A 12,676-nucleotide genomic window follows, 5' to 3' on the forward strand; every position below is an offset into this window, starting at 1 on the left:
AGGGTAGACAAGGCCTATATGTTGGAATAAGGGTTAATTGAATCATTCTTCAGTGGCTCTACTCCTTTCTTTCAAGTCAAATGCTGTAATTGTACTTGCAAGAATCAAGGAGTCCCACCCTATTGTGAAGTACAGGTGAACTAGAATGCATTGCAATGGACAAAGACCTTGATATAATTAGCATTATGGAAACTTGGTGGCATGACAAAAAATAACAGGATACTGTAATACTTAGTTACAAACTATACATGAATGCCAGGCTAAGCCAAAGATGTGTGGGAGGAGTGCTCTATCTAAAGGATTCCATAAAATCTAGAGAATTAAAAAGAGAGGGCCACTCACTATGCATCCATTCTATATAGGTACAAATCCCAAGCTGTAAACATATTAGTACAGCTCTACTACTAGCCCCTAGATCAAGAAAAGGAAAAGCCTAGAGAAACAATTTCTTGACACTTCAGTGATTGTTTCTTGGAGCAGCTAGTTCTAGAGTTAATTCAAGAAGCGACAGTAGCTGAGCCACCAACAGTGATCACACAATAATTAGATCCAACATCCAAGGAGCAAATAGGGTACCCAAAAGTGACACAGTGACACCAAACTTCAGAAAGGAGATTTCAATAAAATGAAGTCAGTCAAAAAAGTCCCTGAAGTTAAAACTAAAGAAAGTAAAATACTTAAAAAACAAACAAAGAAACAAATAATAGAGTCTCAGTAGCCCAGGAGTAAACTAATATTACTAAACGGGAAAGTTCAAGAGACTATTCAATCCAAACAGATATCCTTCTAAATTTGGATATCTGAACCTAGTGAAGCCAATAAACAGCAGCATAAATCATAGCAAGCCACAAGTAAGAGGACAAGAAGGATTTTGAGGAGTAAACAGCTAAAGGTGTAAAAACAAACAACAAATGATTCTTTAAGTATAGCAAAAGTAGGAAGCCTCTGAAAGTGGATCACAATGGCTTAAAGGGAGCCATTGAGGAAGATAAGGACATTGCTGAGAAGCTAAATGCTTTCTTTGCATCAGTGTTCACTGAAGAGAATGTTGGAGAGCTTCCTATCCTGAACCTGCTCTTTTCTAGTAAAAGGTGAGTTACTCTCTGAGAATGATGTGTCAGAAGAGGAGGTGCTGAAATAAATGCATATTTTAAAAAGTAATAAATCATCAGGACCAGATGAGTTACATCCAAGAGTTCTGAAAGAGTTAAGGGTGAAGTAAATGAGCTGTTAACACAAATATACATATTCTCATTTAAAACACTCACTGTTCTGGAGGATTAGAGGGTGGCAAATGCGCTAGGGGAATTGTAGACCAGTATGTCCTACATCTGTATCTGAAAAAGTGATTGAAATAATAATTAAAAATAAAAAATCACGTCTCACTAATCTATTAGAATTCTTTGACTGCGTCAAAGTAGTGGATAGAGAAGCAGTCAACATAATTTATTTACACTTACAAAAGGCCTTTGATAAGGTCCTATATGAGAGTCTACTAAAAAAGTAGTAGGAGAGGCAACATTTTAATTGATCAAAAACTGTGTGGGAGACAGAAAGCATAGAGTAGTTGGTTAATTTTCATCATGGCAAGAATATTAACCGTGGAGTGCCTCAAGGTTCTGTACTCAATCCTGTTTAATGTATTTATTAATTTCCTGGCAAGGGAAATAGGTTGTGAGGCAGCAAAAGTACTCCACTTTCATGTATTAAAGTTGCTGAGATTTCAGATAAGAACTATATTTCCTTCTTTATGTTATTTAATCCCCATATGTAATGGCTTTAAATGTGTAAAGTGCTTTTTGGCCATGACATTTTAATTGTTTATTTAAAGCAAATACGATAATAAGAGTATAACAAAAGACTTTTCACAAGATAAAAAGCAGTAAGGACAAACAATATTAGAAAAGACAAAAAATGAATTTTATTGCTGGTAAAATATGCTGAATGAACAATTCTGAAGTCTTCCATTTATCAACAGAAAAGATACAACAGACTCTGACAAGCTGAGTGTGTTTTTGCCCTGACCTGAAGGATCTAGGGGTCAGAAGTCATACTCTACGCCTATTCAATCCTGGGTCTCTGCTGAGGCTGCCAAAAAGGTTGCAAAGTCAACGATGCACAGTATAGGCTGGTGGTGAGCAAGAGGATGAATGGGGCATGTCCCTTTCCCCAAGTTTTTTACTAAAGTGCACTCCATTTATCAGAATCACTGATATAAGAATCAACCATGTATAGTGATCAAAACCACTGGGATAAAATCATTCCAATACTAACCTATTCTCCGCTTGTAAGAATCAAATCATCTGGGATGGATGTGATTCTTATAAAAGGAGTGCACTGTACTTTGTTGATATTCCCCTGTAATGGCTGTCAGTCTGTCCTACCCCCAAGACTACATGTCTGTGCCTAGTAATGACAGTTGGCAGGATGTTCTTCCAAAGGACCTCAGATCTGGGAAAACAACTTCCTCTTCAGCTCCCTGATAGTTGAGTTTGTTACTCAGAATGTGCTGCAAGGCTCATCTTTCTCCCCTGTAATGTTGCCTGTAAGGTGTTGGGTAGAGCTGGTAGAGATGGGACTCTGAGGATAGTCTCTGTGTGCGTTTGTGCACATGCAGGGTAGGTGGGGTTATTAATTTCTATTATATTTATGTAGATATTGGGTTGATTTGGTTTGCGGAAACTGAAATGTCAATTGTCATAAATATAAAGGGAAGGGTAAACCCCTTTAAAATCCCTCCTGGCCAGAGGAAAAATCCTCTCACCTGTAAAGGGTTAAGAAGCTAAAGGTAACCTCACTGGCACCTGACCAAAATGACCAATGAGGAGACAAGATACTTTCAAAAGCTGGGAGGAGGGAGAAAACCAAAGGGTCTGTGTGTGTGTCTATATACTGCTTTTGCCAGGGATAGACCAGGAATGGATTCTTAGAACTTTTAGAAGTAATCTAGCTAGGTATGTGTTAGATTATGATTTCTTTAAATGGCTGAGAAAGGAACTGTGCTGAATAGAATGACTATTCCTGTCTGTGTGTCTTTTTTGTAACTTAAGGTTTTGCCTAGAGGGATTCTCTATGTTTTGAATCTAATTACCCTGTAAGGTATCTACCATCCTGATTTTACAGAGGGGATTCCTTTACTTCTATTAAAAGTCTGCTTGTAAGAAAACTGAATGCTTTTTCATTGTTCTCAGATCCAAGGGTTTGGGTCTGTGGTCACCTATGCAAATTGGTGAGGATTTTTATCAAACCTTTCCCAGGAAGTGGGGTGCAAGGGTTGGGAGGATTTTTGGGGGGAAAGACGTGTCCAAACTACGTTTCCCAGTAAACCCAGTTAGAGTTTGGTGGTGGCAGTGGTTATTCCAAGGACAAAGGATAAAGTTAATTTGTACCTTGGGGAAGTTTTAACCTAAGCTGGTGAAAGTAAGCTTAGGAGGTTTTCCTGCAGGTCCCCACATCTGTACCCTAGAGTTCAGAGTGGGGGAAGAACCTTGACATCAATATATAAGGATTATCAAGGCTGCCCCATGTATTGGATGGAAGCTCTGGTATTGTTTATAAACATTCACATTAAAAAAAATTGTTAAGCTGGTATTGTGATAAGGATGCCTCACTGCTGGGAACTAGACAGGAACTCCAGCCTCATTGCATATGTGCTATCAGAGACCCAGTCAGACACTAGCTAATGGATGCAATTCAAACTAGTGTCCCAGAGCAGAGGAGAAAGGATCCATGCCCAGACGTCTGAGCCCCTCTCATAAGTGTTTTAATAGTAATAATCATATTCGAAATTCCAATACTTAATTCAAAGAATCATTTATAGCAAGTCTCTTCATAACCCTGCATAAGGTAGGTGAGCTGGCAGCAGTGCAGCGTCCCCTCCTTCCCCCCACGACTGTCCTGACCTTGAGCTGGCAACAGTGCAGTTACTGACTGATGAGATTACGTTATGTGTTAGTGTACCACCAACCACGGCCGGACTCTCAGCTGGCAACAGTGCAGCCTCCCCCACCCCCACCCCCACCCATACTCTGGCTGGCCGCAGTGCAACCTCTTCCGCCCCCACCTGCGTCCGCCCAGTCGCCGCGCCTGCGCGCAGTCAGCCGGCCGAAGTAGCCGTTATTCTCCTCCCAGGCGACAGGTGGCGCTGCACGCCCCGTGCCTCAGCGAGTCTTTGTTCTCTCCGCCCGGGAGCGCGCCCCGGGACTCGGCCACGGATTGCGGACCGCCAGCTGAGGAGGTCGGAGGTCTCCCCCCCCCCGCCCGGGGATGTGGAAGCTGGTGCCAGCGGCAGGGCCCGCGCCTGCCCCAGGTAAGGGCTGGCAGCAATGCCGTGTTCCCTACCCCCCAGCCCCGTGGCCTCTGGGCTCCTGTCCGCTCCCAGCTGGCCCCGCTGCCCGGCGGGATCCGTACTGGGACCGAGGCCGGCGGGCACGTTGCCGTGAGGGTGGGGCAATGGGGTGGCGCCGATTCAGGGGTCCTGGGGCGGGGGGCAGTGCTGGGAACACCTCGCTCAGTCATAGGTGCCGGACCTAGGGGTGCAGGAGCACCCCTTGGGTTGAAGTGGTTTCCATCATAGACAGGCTTTTCAGTTTGGTTCTGGGGCTTTCAGCACCCCCAGGATACAAATTGTTTCTCCCCCCACAGTGTGTGAGTGCATCAGGGTGAGCGGCCCGCGGGGCTTCCAGCTGCCAGCTTCTGGTGCACTGCAGAATCAGCGTCTGCGTCCCCTCTAAATAAGGATTTTAAATTGGGTCTAATCTGGATGGTCTCCTAACCGTACCAGCGCGTGATTTTGTAACCTGAATGATAGCATGTGGCCATGAGTTCGACAGGCTAAATGTACCTCCTTTAAAAACATATTTTACTCATTTTAATGTGATTGCCTTTTCAGTTTTGTTCAGTGCTCCCTTTATTATGTGAAGGTGTGTATAGGAGTGAATGTAGAAACATACCTTTTACTTCTATTTGCTTTCTCTTTGCCATTTATTTTATGACCCCTCTTATGTCTCATCTTTAAATATGCAATGTGGTTATTACCTCACCCACCTTGTCTCTTTCATCCCTAAATAGTTACTCTTGAAGTTTTTTAATATGAAATTCTTTTTGTGCCTTTGATCATTTTCATCACTTCTTTGAAGCCTTTTTTTTGGTGACATGACGTGACCGGAACTGATCACAATATTCTAAATGGAGTTGTGCTATTGATTTATGTAATATTTCCAGTTGTTATTTTCTGTCATTCTTTATGGAGGTTAGCAATTCGTTTGTATTTATGATTGCTGCTGTGCATTTGGGGGAGGTTTTCCTTGAGTTGTCCACAATGTGTCTTTTTGTTTGGGTTTGTAAAGTTAATTTAGAACCCTGTGTTTTGTATGAGTGGTTCAAATTTATTCCTTCCAATATGTGTTACTTTGTATGTGCCAACAATAAACTTTCTCTGCCATCCACCTTTGTCAGGGCCCTCTGGACTTCCTTAATCATCTATATACTTGCCCATCCAAAATAACTTCTTAGTTACTTTGACCATCTTAAATTTTGCCACCTTGCACTTCTTCCACTTTTCCACTTCATTAATATATTAAATAACATCAGCAACATATAGCTAGTGTATGCCAACTGCCAGAATTATTCTTTTTAACCACTGTGTCATTTGAGTCTGCTCTGAGCAGGAACTTTACCTGGGCTACAACGACAGTGCAAGAATTTGATTGAAACTTTTTGTAGAACACAGTCTTGTGGCCTCAGTTATACTGCTTAGTTAGCTGATAGTTTAACTGAGGGCAGCAATTGTATTTACAAGAAAGAAGTTTTACGTCATGTTATACAGTGAAATAGGCTGGGTAAATTTCTTCAGTTGAATTAAAATATGAAAAGGTTTTGGGGAGAAAAAATACTTTACATTTTTAAATAAATTCTTGAAGAAAATAGTCCGTCCTCTTTCCTCACTATGATCTGACTTTGATTGCTTGAAAAAGATATCAAGTAGATGGAGGAATGTAGGCTCCAGAAACGTCAAGTTGCAGAACACATGCAGCCTGGGTAGCTGCAGTGCCTGTGTGTGGTGGAACTGTCTTTCTTGCATGCCTCATCCCTGACCTGGCTAGGGTATTTTTCAGGGGATCATTTATTCTTCATGCCTGTTCATTCTTTGATTTCTTGACTAAGGTCTGGTTTGCACTAGAAAGTTTTGCTGGCATATTTATGTCAGTTAGAAGTCTGGAAAAAGAATCATGCCCTTAACCCTTAACTGACCTAGCCATGCTAGTAAAAACTATTGTAGATTTTATTCAGGGAACAGGTATAAACCATACTGGCAAAAGAACTCCTCTAGAGTTATTTGCTATACCAACAAGTGTAGATGAGGACTAAAATTGCCAATGAAGGAGACAATTAGAATCTGCTTTGGTGATGGTACATGTGTTGTGAAAACTTGCCACTAGGAATGAGACTGAAACCAAATTAATTTAATTTAGGTTCCCCAGAAAATTGTTAAACTTCAAGTCCTTGGTAATTCACTGATGTAATTAAAACTTGGCATTCTAACTTTGATTATGGAAGAATGTAATGATATTAGGAAACTTAAAATTGCAGAGGAAAGAAAGACTTGTCTTTAATTTGGACAAATTCTGACTCAAATCCTATAGGATTGATCCTTGGAACTATATGGCCTTGAGGTCAGGTATGTTCTTTAACCCTATCAATTGAGTCCTTAGCAGTTCAGATCTTACATTTTATTGCACTGAAGGGTTTTGGATGTGAGATGCTGTGCAATCTTCCCGAAACCAATAAAATACATTTATAAGGTACTGTCGTTCCCAAATTGGCAGTCTTAAAAGTATCTAGGGAATAAATATAGGGGTCTCTCATTTTCTCAGTTGCACCTGTGCAACTTCAATATGAATTGCATACATGCAAGTGTTGGGCTGATTAGGTGCAGTTTTGGCACTGTCAAGTCACTTCACTTCTTTTCCTTATTTTCATTGTCTGTACAATTTGGGCTTCATCTTTTCTGTCAGGCTCCAGTTGGAAGGTGACTGACATGATGGAGGTCCTCATTCCTGAAGGAAGAATCTTCATTTTCTTGGCTACTATCATATATAGAAGGGAGGGTTTCTACTCTCTCGATCTCTTTTTTTGGGGTCCTCCTTCCCTATGAACAATGTCAGTGCCTACAACTGAAATATTCTTTTTCTCTTAAGTGCCTGTTAGTAATCCTGTTTATTTAAATGTCACTATACCAAGTCTCATTTTTAGGATCTTGTAACTTGACCATAAAAAATTGTTCCCCATTGAAATGTGACACAATGTCAGACTAAGAGTGAACATTTAAAATAATAATGAAGACCATACTTCTGTATATCCTGGCTCATGTGAGTAATCAGTGGTTCACAGTCATGCTGGAAGGGCATAACGAGTGGGGTCCCGCACGGATCAGTTCTGGGTCCGGTTCTGTTCAATATCTTCATCAGTGATTTAGATAATGGCATAGAGAGTACACTTATAAAGTTTGTGGATGATACCAAACTGGGAGGGGTTGCAAGTGCTTTGGAGGATAGGATTAAAATTCAGAATGATCTGGACAAACTGGAGAAATGGTCTGAAGTAAATAGGATGAAATTCAATAAGGACAAATGCAAATTACTCTACTTAGGAAGGAACAGTCAGTTGCACACATACAAAATGGGAAATGACTGCCTAGGGAGGAGTACCGCGGAAAGGGATCTGGGAGTCATAGTGGATCACAAGCTAAATATGAGTCAACAGTGTAATGCTGTTGGGGGGAAAAAAAGCGAACATCATTCTGGGATGTATTATCAGGAGTATTGTAAGCAAGACACGAGAAGTAATTCTTCCACCCTACTCCGTGCTGATTAGGCCTCAACTGGATTATTGTGTCCAGTTCTGGGCACCACATTTCAGCAAAGATGTGGACAAATTGGAGAAAGTCCAGAGAAGAGCAACAAAAATTATTAAAGATCTAGAAAACATGACCTATGAGGGAAGATTGAAAAAACTGGGTTTGTTTAGTCTGGAGAAGAGAAGACTGAGAGGGGACATAACAGTTTTCAAGGATATAAAAGGTTGTTACAAGGCGGAGGAGGGAGAAAAATTTTTCTTCTTAACCTCTGAGGATAGGACAAGAAGCTTAAATTGCAGCAAGGGTGGTTTAGGTTTGACATTAGGAAAAACTTCCTAACTGTCAGAGTGGTTAAGCACTGGAATAAAGTGCCCACGGAGGTTGTGAAATCTCCATCATTGGGGATTTTTAAGAGCAGGTTGGACAAACACCTAACGGGGATGGTCTAGATAATATTTAATCCTGCCACAAGTGCAGGGGACTGGACTAGATGACCTCTCAAGGTCCCTTCCAGTTCTATAATTCTGTAATTCTAAGTGCTGCTGCTTTTAGTTTCCCAAACCACCCCAGAGTAAGTGTGTTTGAGTTAATTTTAATACTGGCAACAGGGTTCTAAGTAGTGCAGTGAAACTGAGTAGAATCTTTTTTAGTAATTCTGCTGCTTAGGGAAGTGATGAGCAGCAGCAGAGGCACTGTTGTTGTTATTATATTCAGAAAGACAGCACTGCACAGCTATTCATATTTGAAAGTTACCGGCTCAGGGCTATAAAGTGACTCTTTCCTTAAATGAAAGCTTGTGTTCTGTAGAAATTGGTGCTTTACCCCTTTACTCACCCACCTTGATCAGGAAAAGTTTCTTTCTACTGGCAAATAGGTGAACATGTTTTTCATGTTCACTCAAACTGTATGCGATGGTGCCATCATGTTGTCTAGATTACAAATGCCAAGAGTGGAATAGAACAGTCAGTCAAAGTGGAGTGGATATTTACCAGCTATGATCTGATTTCTCTTGTAGATCATCCAGCATTCAATTAAAAAGTTGTAGGATTTTTTCATCTGAATCTCTTTTGTAAGTTGTCTTTGTGAGTAATATTCTGGAATAGCAGTATGTTATACTTTTTCCTTCACATAAAACTTAATGGTTCCCAAAAGTGGTACTGTACATTTCCTGTAAGCAGTACTGCAAGTTGTTTTTTGTTAGCACTGTGATGCACTTCATTTTCTGGAAGATTGCCAGAACTATTAACTACTTTTTCCCTCACAACAGTGAGTCTAGCTCAAGTGTGCAGAAGCCAGTGAGAAAGAAAAAATGTAGCTGTAAAATAGAATTGCACTTCCAATCCTGCCCAATACATCTAGGATTACAGGACTGAGTTTGGTATATCTTGGCAAAAGCTTTCAAATGGCTCACAAGTACTTATGTTTTTCTGCTGTTAAATATTTGTAAATTTTGTTGTTCTTAGGAGAGCCATATCGACTTTTGGTTGGTACTGAGTATGTTGTTGGACGCAAGAACTGTGCAATTTTAATTCAGGATGATCAGTCAATAAGTCGAAGTCATGCAGTTCTGACTGTCACCCACCCTGAAACTAACCTTGTAAGTATCCACTTTACTACGTTATGGCTATATGACCTAAAACTGACTGGGTTTAGGGATACTCCCCCACCTTTAATATATGCTCTTCAATCTGCAATCAGTTCCAGTCTTATTCCAACAAACCTACATTTTACGGTGGCAGTAGACTCATGCTGTCTTTTTCTTGAATATTTCTAAGGGCTTGTCTACACAGGGAAATTGACCGACAAAATTATACTGCTGTAATAATATCGGTATAATTCCCCCTGTGGATACTCTTATGCCCACATGGGGAGTTATACTGGTGTAATTATGTCAGTAAATTTCCCCATATAGACAGGCCTCGTAAGGTTTGGTATTGATTGTGACTCACTTCGCTTTCTGTGTTTCAAGCTTGTGTCTTTGGGTATGTCTACACAGCAACTAGCCACCTGTGGCTGGCCCATGGCAGCCAGCTCGGGCTGTGGGGCTTGTTTCATTGCTGTGTAGACTTCCAGGCTTGGGCTGGAGCCCGAGCTCTAGGACCCTGCAAGGTGGGAGCCCAAGCCTGGAAGTGTACACAGCAAAGGAACAGCCCTGCAGCCCGAGCCCCATGAGCCCGAGTCAGCTGGACAGGCCAGCCATGGGTTTTTCTTTGCTATGTAGACATAACCTTTATGGCCACACAGGTTTAATTTCCGCTGACTTCTTGAGGTAATTGAGTCTCACTTACGTAACTGAGCAAAATTTGATACGGTTTGTTCCACACAGAAACATTTTTCTTGTTATTTCCCGTAATTAATATAATCTGTATGTAAATTACATACCAACATTACAATGTCTGGGGGGGGGATTGTAAAGAGTAAAAATGATCAATTAAGGTATTTGAATGTGAATATTCAATTAACTTTATGGTTTGTGTATTTGGTGACTATCACATTGGTGGCATATCACATATGTAAAACATTGCACAGCAACCTTAGAATGGTGTTCTGTAATTTGACGCACAATAGTGGACCCTAGCTGTAGCACAGAGGCCCACTAAAGTCAGCAGGGCTCTGTATGTATGCAGGGTCCACCTGCATGCATTGAGTTGCAGAACTAGGGCTTTAATTCTGACCCACAACAAATACTTATGAATATCTACAAACTCTAAAGGTAATAGAATAGCTATATAATTTTCTCCATAGCTTCTAGACTGGTCACAGAGAAGGCAAAAAATGAGCAATGTTATACAAAGATTTACTAAAAAGGAAATCTGTAGTGGTAGGAAATGCACCCCAACATCACTCTGAGCTATAATAGCACATCCTGATATTGGTACATGGGTACAGATACATTGGTATCATGACTACCATATAACAAAAGGTAGAGGTAGTGAATTGTAGTAAAATAAAGTTGAATGCAAAAATACTACTTCTCTTAAGTAGTTATGGAGATTTTTTTCTCAATTGTTTGTAATGGAAAGGAGGTGATAAACTTTGAACTGCATAGCTAACATATTTGTCTCAATATACTGTATATTTTTAAGACAGAAATATGAATATCTCATAAGTGTTTTCATTTTATACATCTGCTGCTGCTTGTTCTGTAACAATATAAGATAATTTTCTGAGTACCTATTTATATTCATTTTCAGAGTCAAGCTCTCTCAGTCCCTGAATTGATAATAAAAGACACCTCTAAGTATGGCACGTCTGTTAATGGAGAAAAAGTTTTGAATGGTACTTCCAGAACTCTGAAGTCTGGTGACAGAGTCAATTTTGGAGTCTTTGAAAGCAAGTTCAGGTGAGAAGTAGTTGGATTTATTCTGAAATGCTGAAATAAAATTGCAGCTGTCAGGGTGTACTTAAGGAGGTAAAAGAATAGAGAAAATAGTGATAAATTTCTGTAAAGAAGGAAAATAAAGTGATATATGTGTTCAACCTTCAAGTAGAAGGTTCTTCCTGTGAATTGACATTGAAACCTTTTGTGGTAAAAGATTAGCCCATAAGTGACTCTGCATCATAAGCATTAAGTGTCCTAAAATTAGCCTAAACAGAGAATAAAAACCCTATTTAAGAAAACTGTTCCTAAAACATCCATGACCATTTACAAGAGGAATAAAATTTGGGGGTTGAGATGAAATTTGGCAGAGTCTCCTTCCACTGTTAGTGATGTGGAGAGAAAGGAACTAAGGAAGCTGCAGAGCTGCACTCTTACACAGCCTTTGATTTAAGAGGTAAGACAGTGATTTTCCTCATAAATATACAGTGATACTCAAGGAAGAAATAAAGTAACTGATAACTTTTTTTTTAATGACTGTTAAATCAGTGTTAAAGGAGGTTGGAAGCTGGCTTTGTCTCTTAAATTGGGCTCCTACTCCGACTCATTGCTACCAGTGTCATTAGTTTGTAGCAAAACAGCACTCTTTAGTTCTTATAACAATAAGCTATTTTAGTGTATCGCATTTAGCAAATATATTTGAAACATGTTTCAGAAACTAATATCACAGAACCATATACAGTCATGACTTTAGCACCAAAAAGCGGAACAATTTTAAGCCAAAGAACAATGTACAATACACTCTTGGAAAATAGAATCATAGGACTAGAAGGGACCTCGAGAGATCATCTAGTCCAGTCCCCTGTACTCAGGGCAGAACTATATAATAACTAGACCATCCTTGACAGGTGTTTGTCTAACCTACTATTAAAAATCTCCAATGATGGAAATTCAACAACCTCCCAAAGCAGGGGCGAGCAAACTTTTTGGCTCGAGGCCACATCGGGGTTGCGAAACTGTATGGAGGGCCGGGTAGGGAAGGCTGTGCCTCCCCAAACAGCGTGACCCCCTTCACCTATCCGCCCCCCCCCCCACTTCCTGCCCCCTGACTGCCCCCTTCAGAACTCCCGACCCATCCAACCCCCCATGCTCCTTGTCCCCTGACTGCCCCCCCCCCCCGGGACCCCCCGCCCCTAATGCCCCCGGGATCCCACCCCCATCCAACCCTCCCTGCTCCCAGTCCTCTGACTGCCCCGACTCCTATCTACACCTCCACCCTGACAGGCCCCCCGGGATTCCCATGCCTATCCAACCCCCCCTGCATTCCCTGACTACCTCCCCCAGAACCTCTGCCCCATCCATCCAATCTCTGCTCCCTGTCCCCTGACAGCCCCCCCAGGACCCCTTGCCCCTTATCCAACCCCCCCGCTCCTCACCCCCTTACCATGCTGCTCAGAGCAGCAGGACTAGCAGCTGCACCGCCCGGCCAGAGCCAGGCA

The 12,676-nt window shown here is 41.3% G+C and overlaps 1 protein-coding gene across 3 annotated transcripts in view; it reads left to right on the forward strand.

The window, feature by feature from the left end:
• Positions 1 to 4,043: 4,043 nt before the first annotated feature.
• Positions 4,044 to 12,676, forward strand: part of NBN (nibrin) — a 69,530-nt gene continuing 60,897 nt past the window's right edge. For 2 of the 3 annotated variants that reach the window (XR_005224278.2, XM_037892327.2), the window contains exons 1-3: positions 4,044 to 4,309; positions 9,322 to 9,455; positions 11,053 to 11,201. Coding sequence is in view for 2 of the 3 variants with exons in the window: in XM_037892327.2 (XP_037748255.1) it covers positions 4,267 to 4,309; positions 9,322 to 9,455; positions 11,053 to 11,201 (326 nt within the window). In the remaining variant the exon portion in view is untranslated. The remainder of the gene's footprint in view (positions 4,310 to 9,321; positions 9,456 to 11,052; positions 11,202 to 12,676) is intronic. The other variant, XM_043539379.1, reaches the window with a different exon arrangement.

This window comes from Chelonia mydas, chromosome 2 (genome assembly GCF_015237465.2).
Source record: "Chelonia mydas isolate rCheMyd1 chromosome 2, rCheMyd1.pri.v2, whole genome shotgun sequence".
NCBI classification, from domain to species: Eukaryota; Metazoa; Chordata; order Testudines; family Cheloniidae; genus Chelonia; species Chelonia mydas.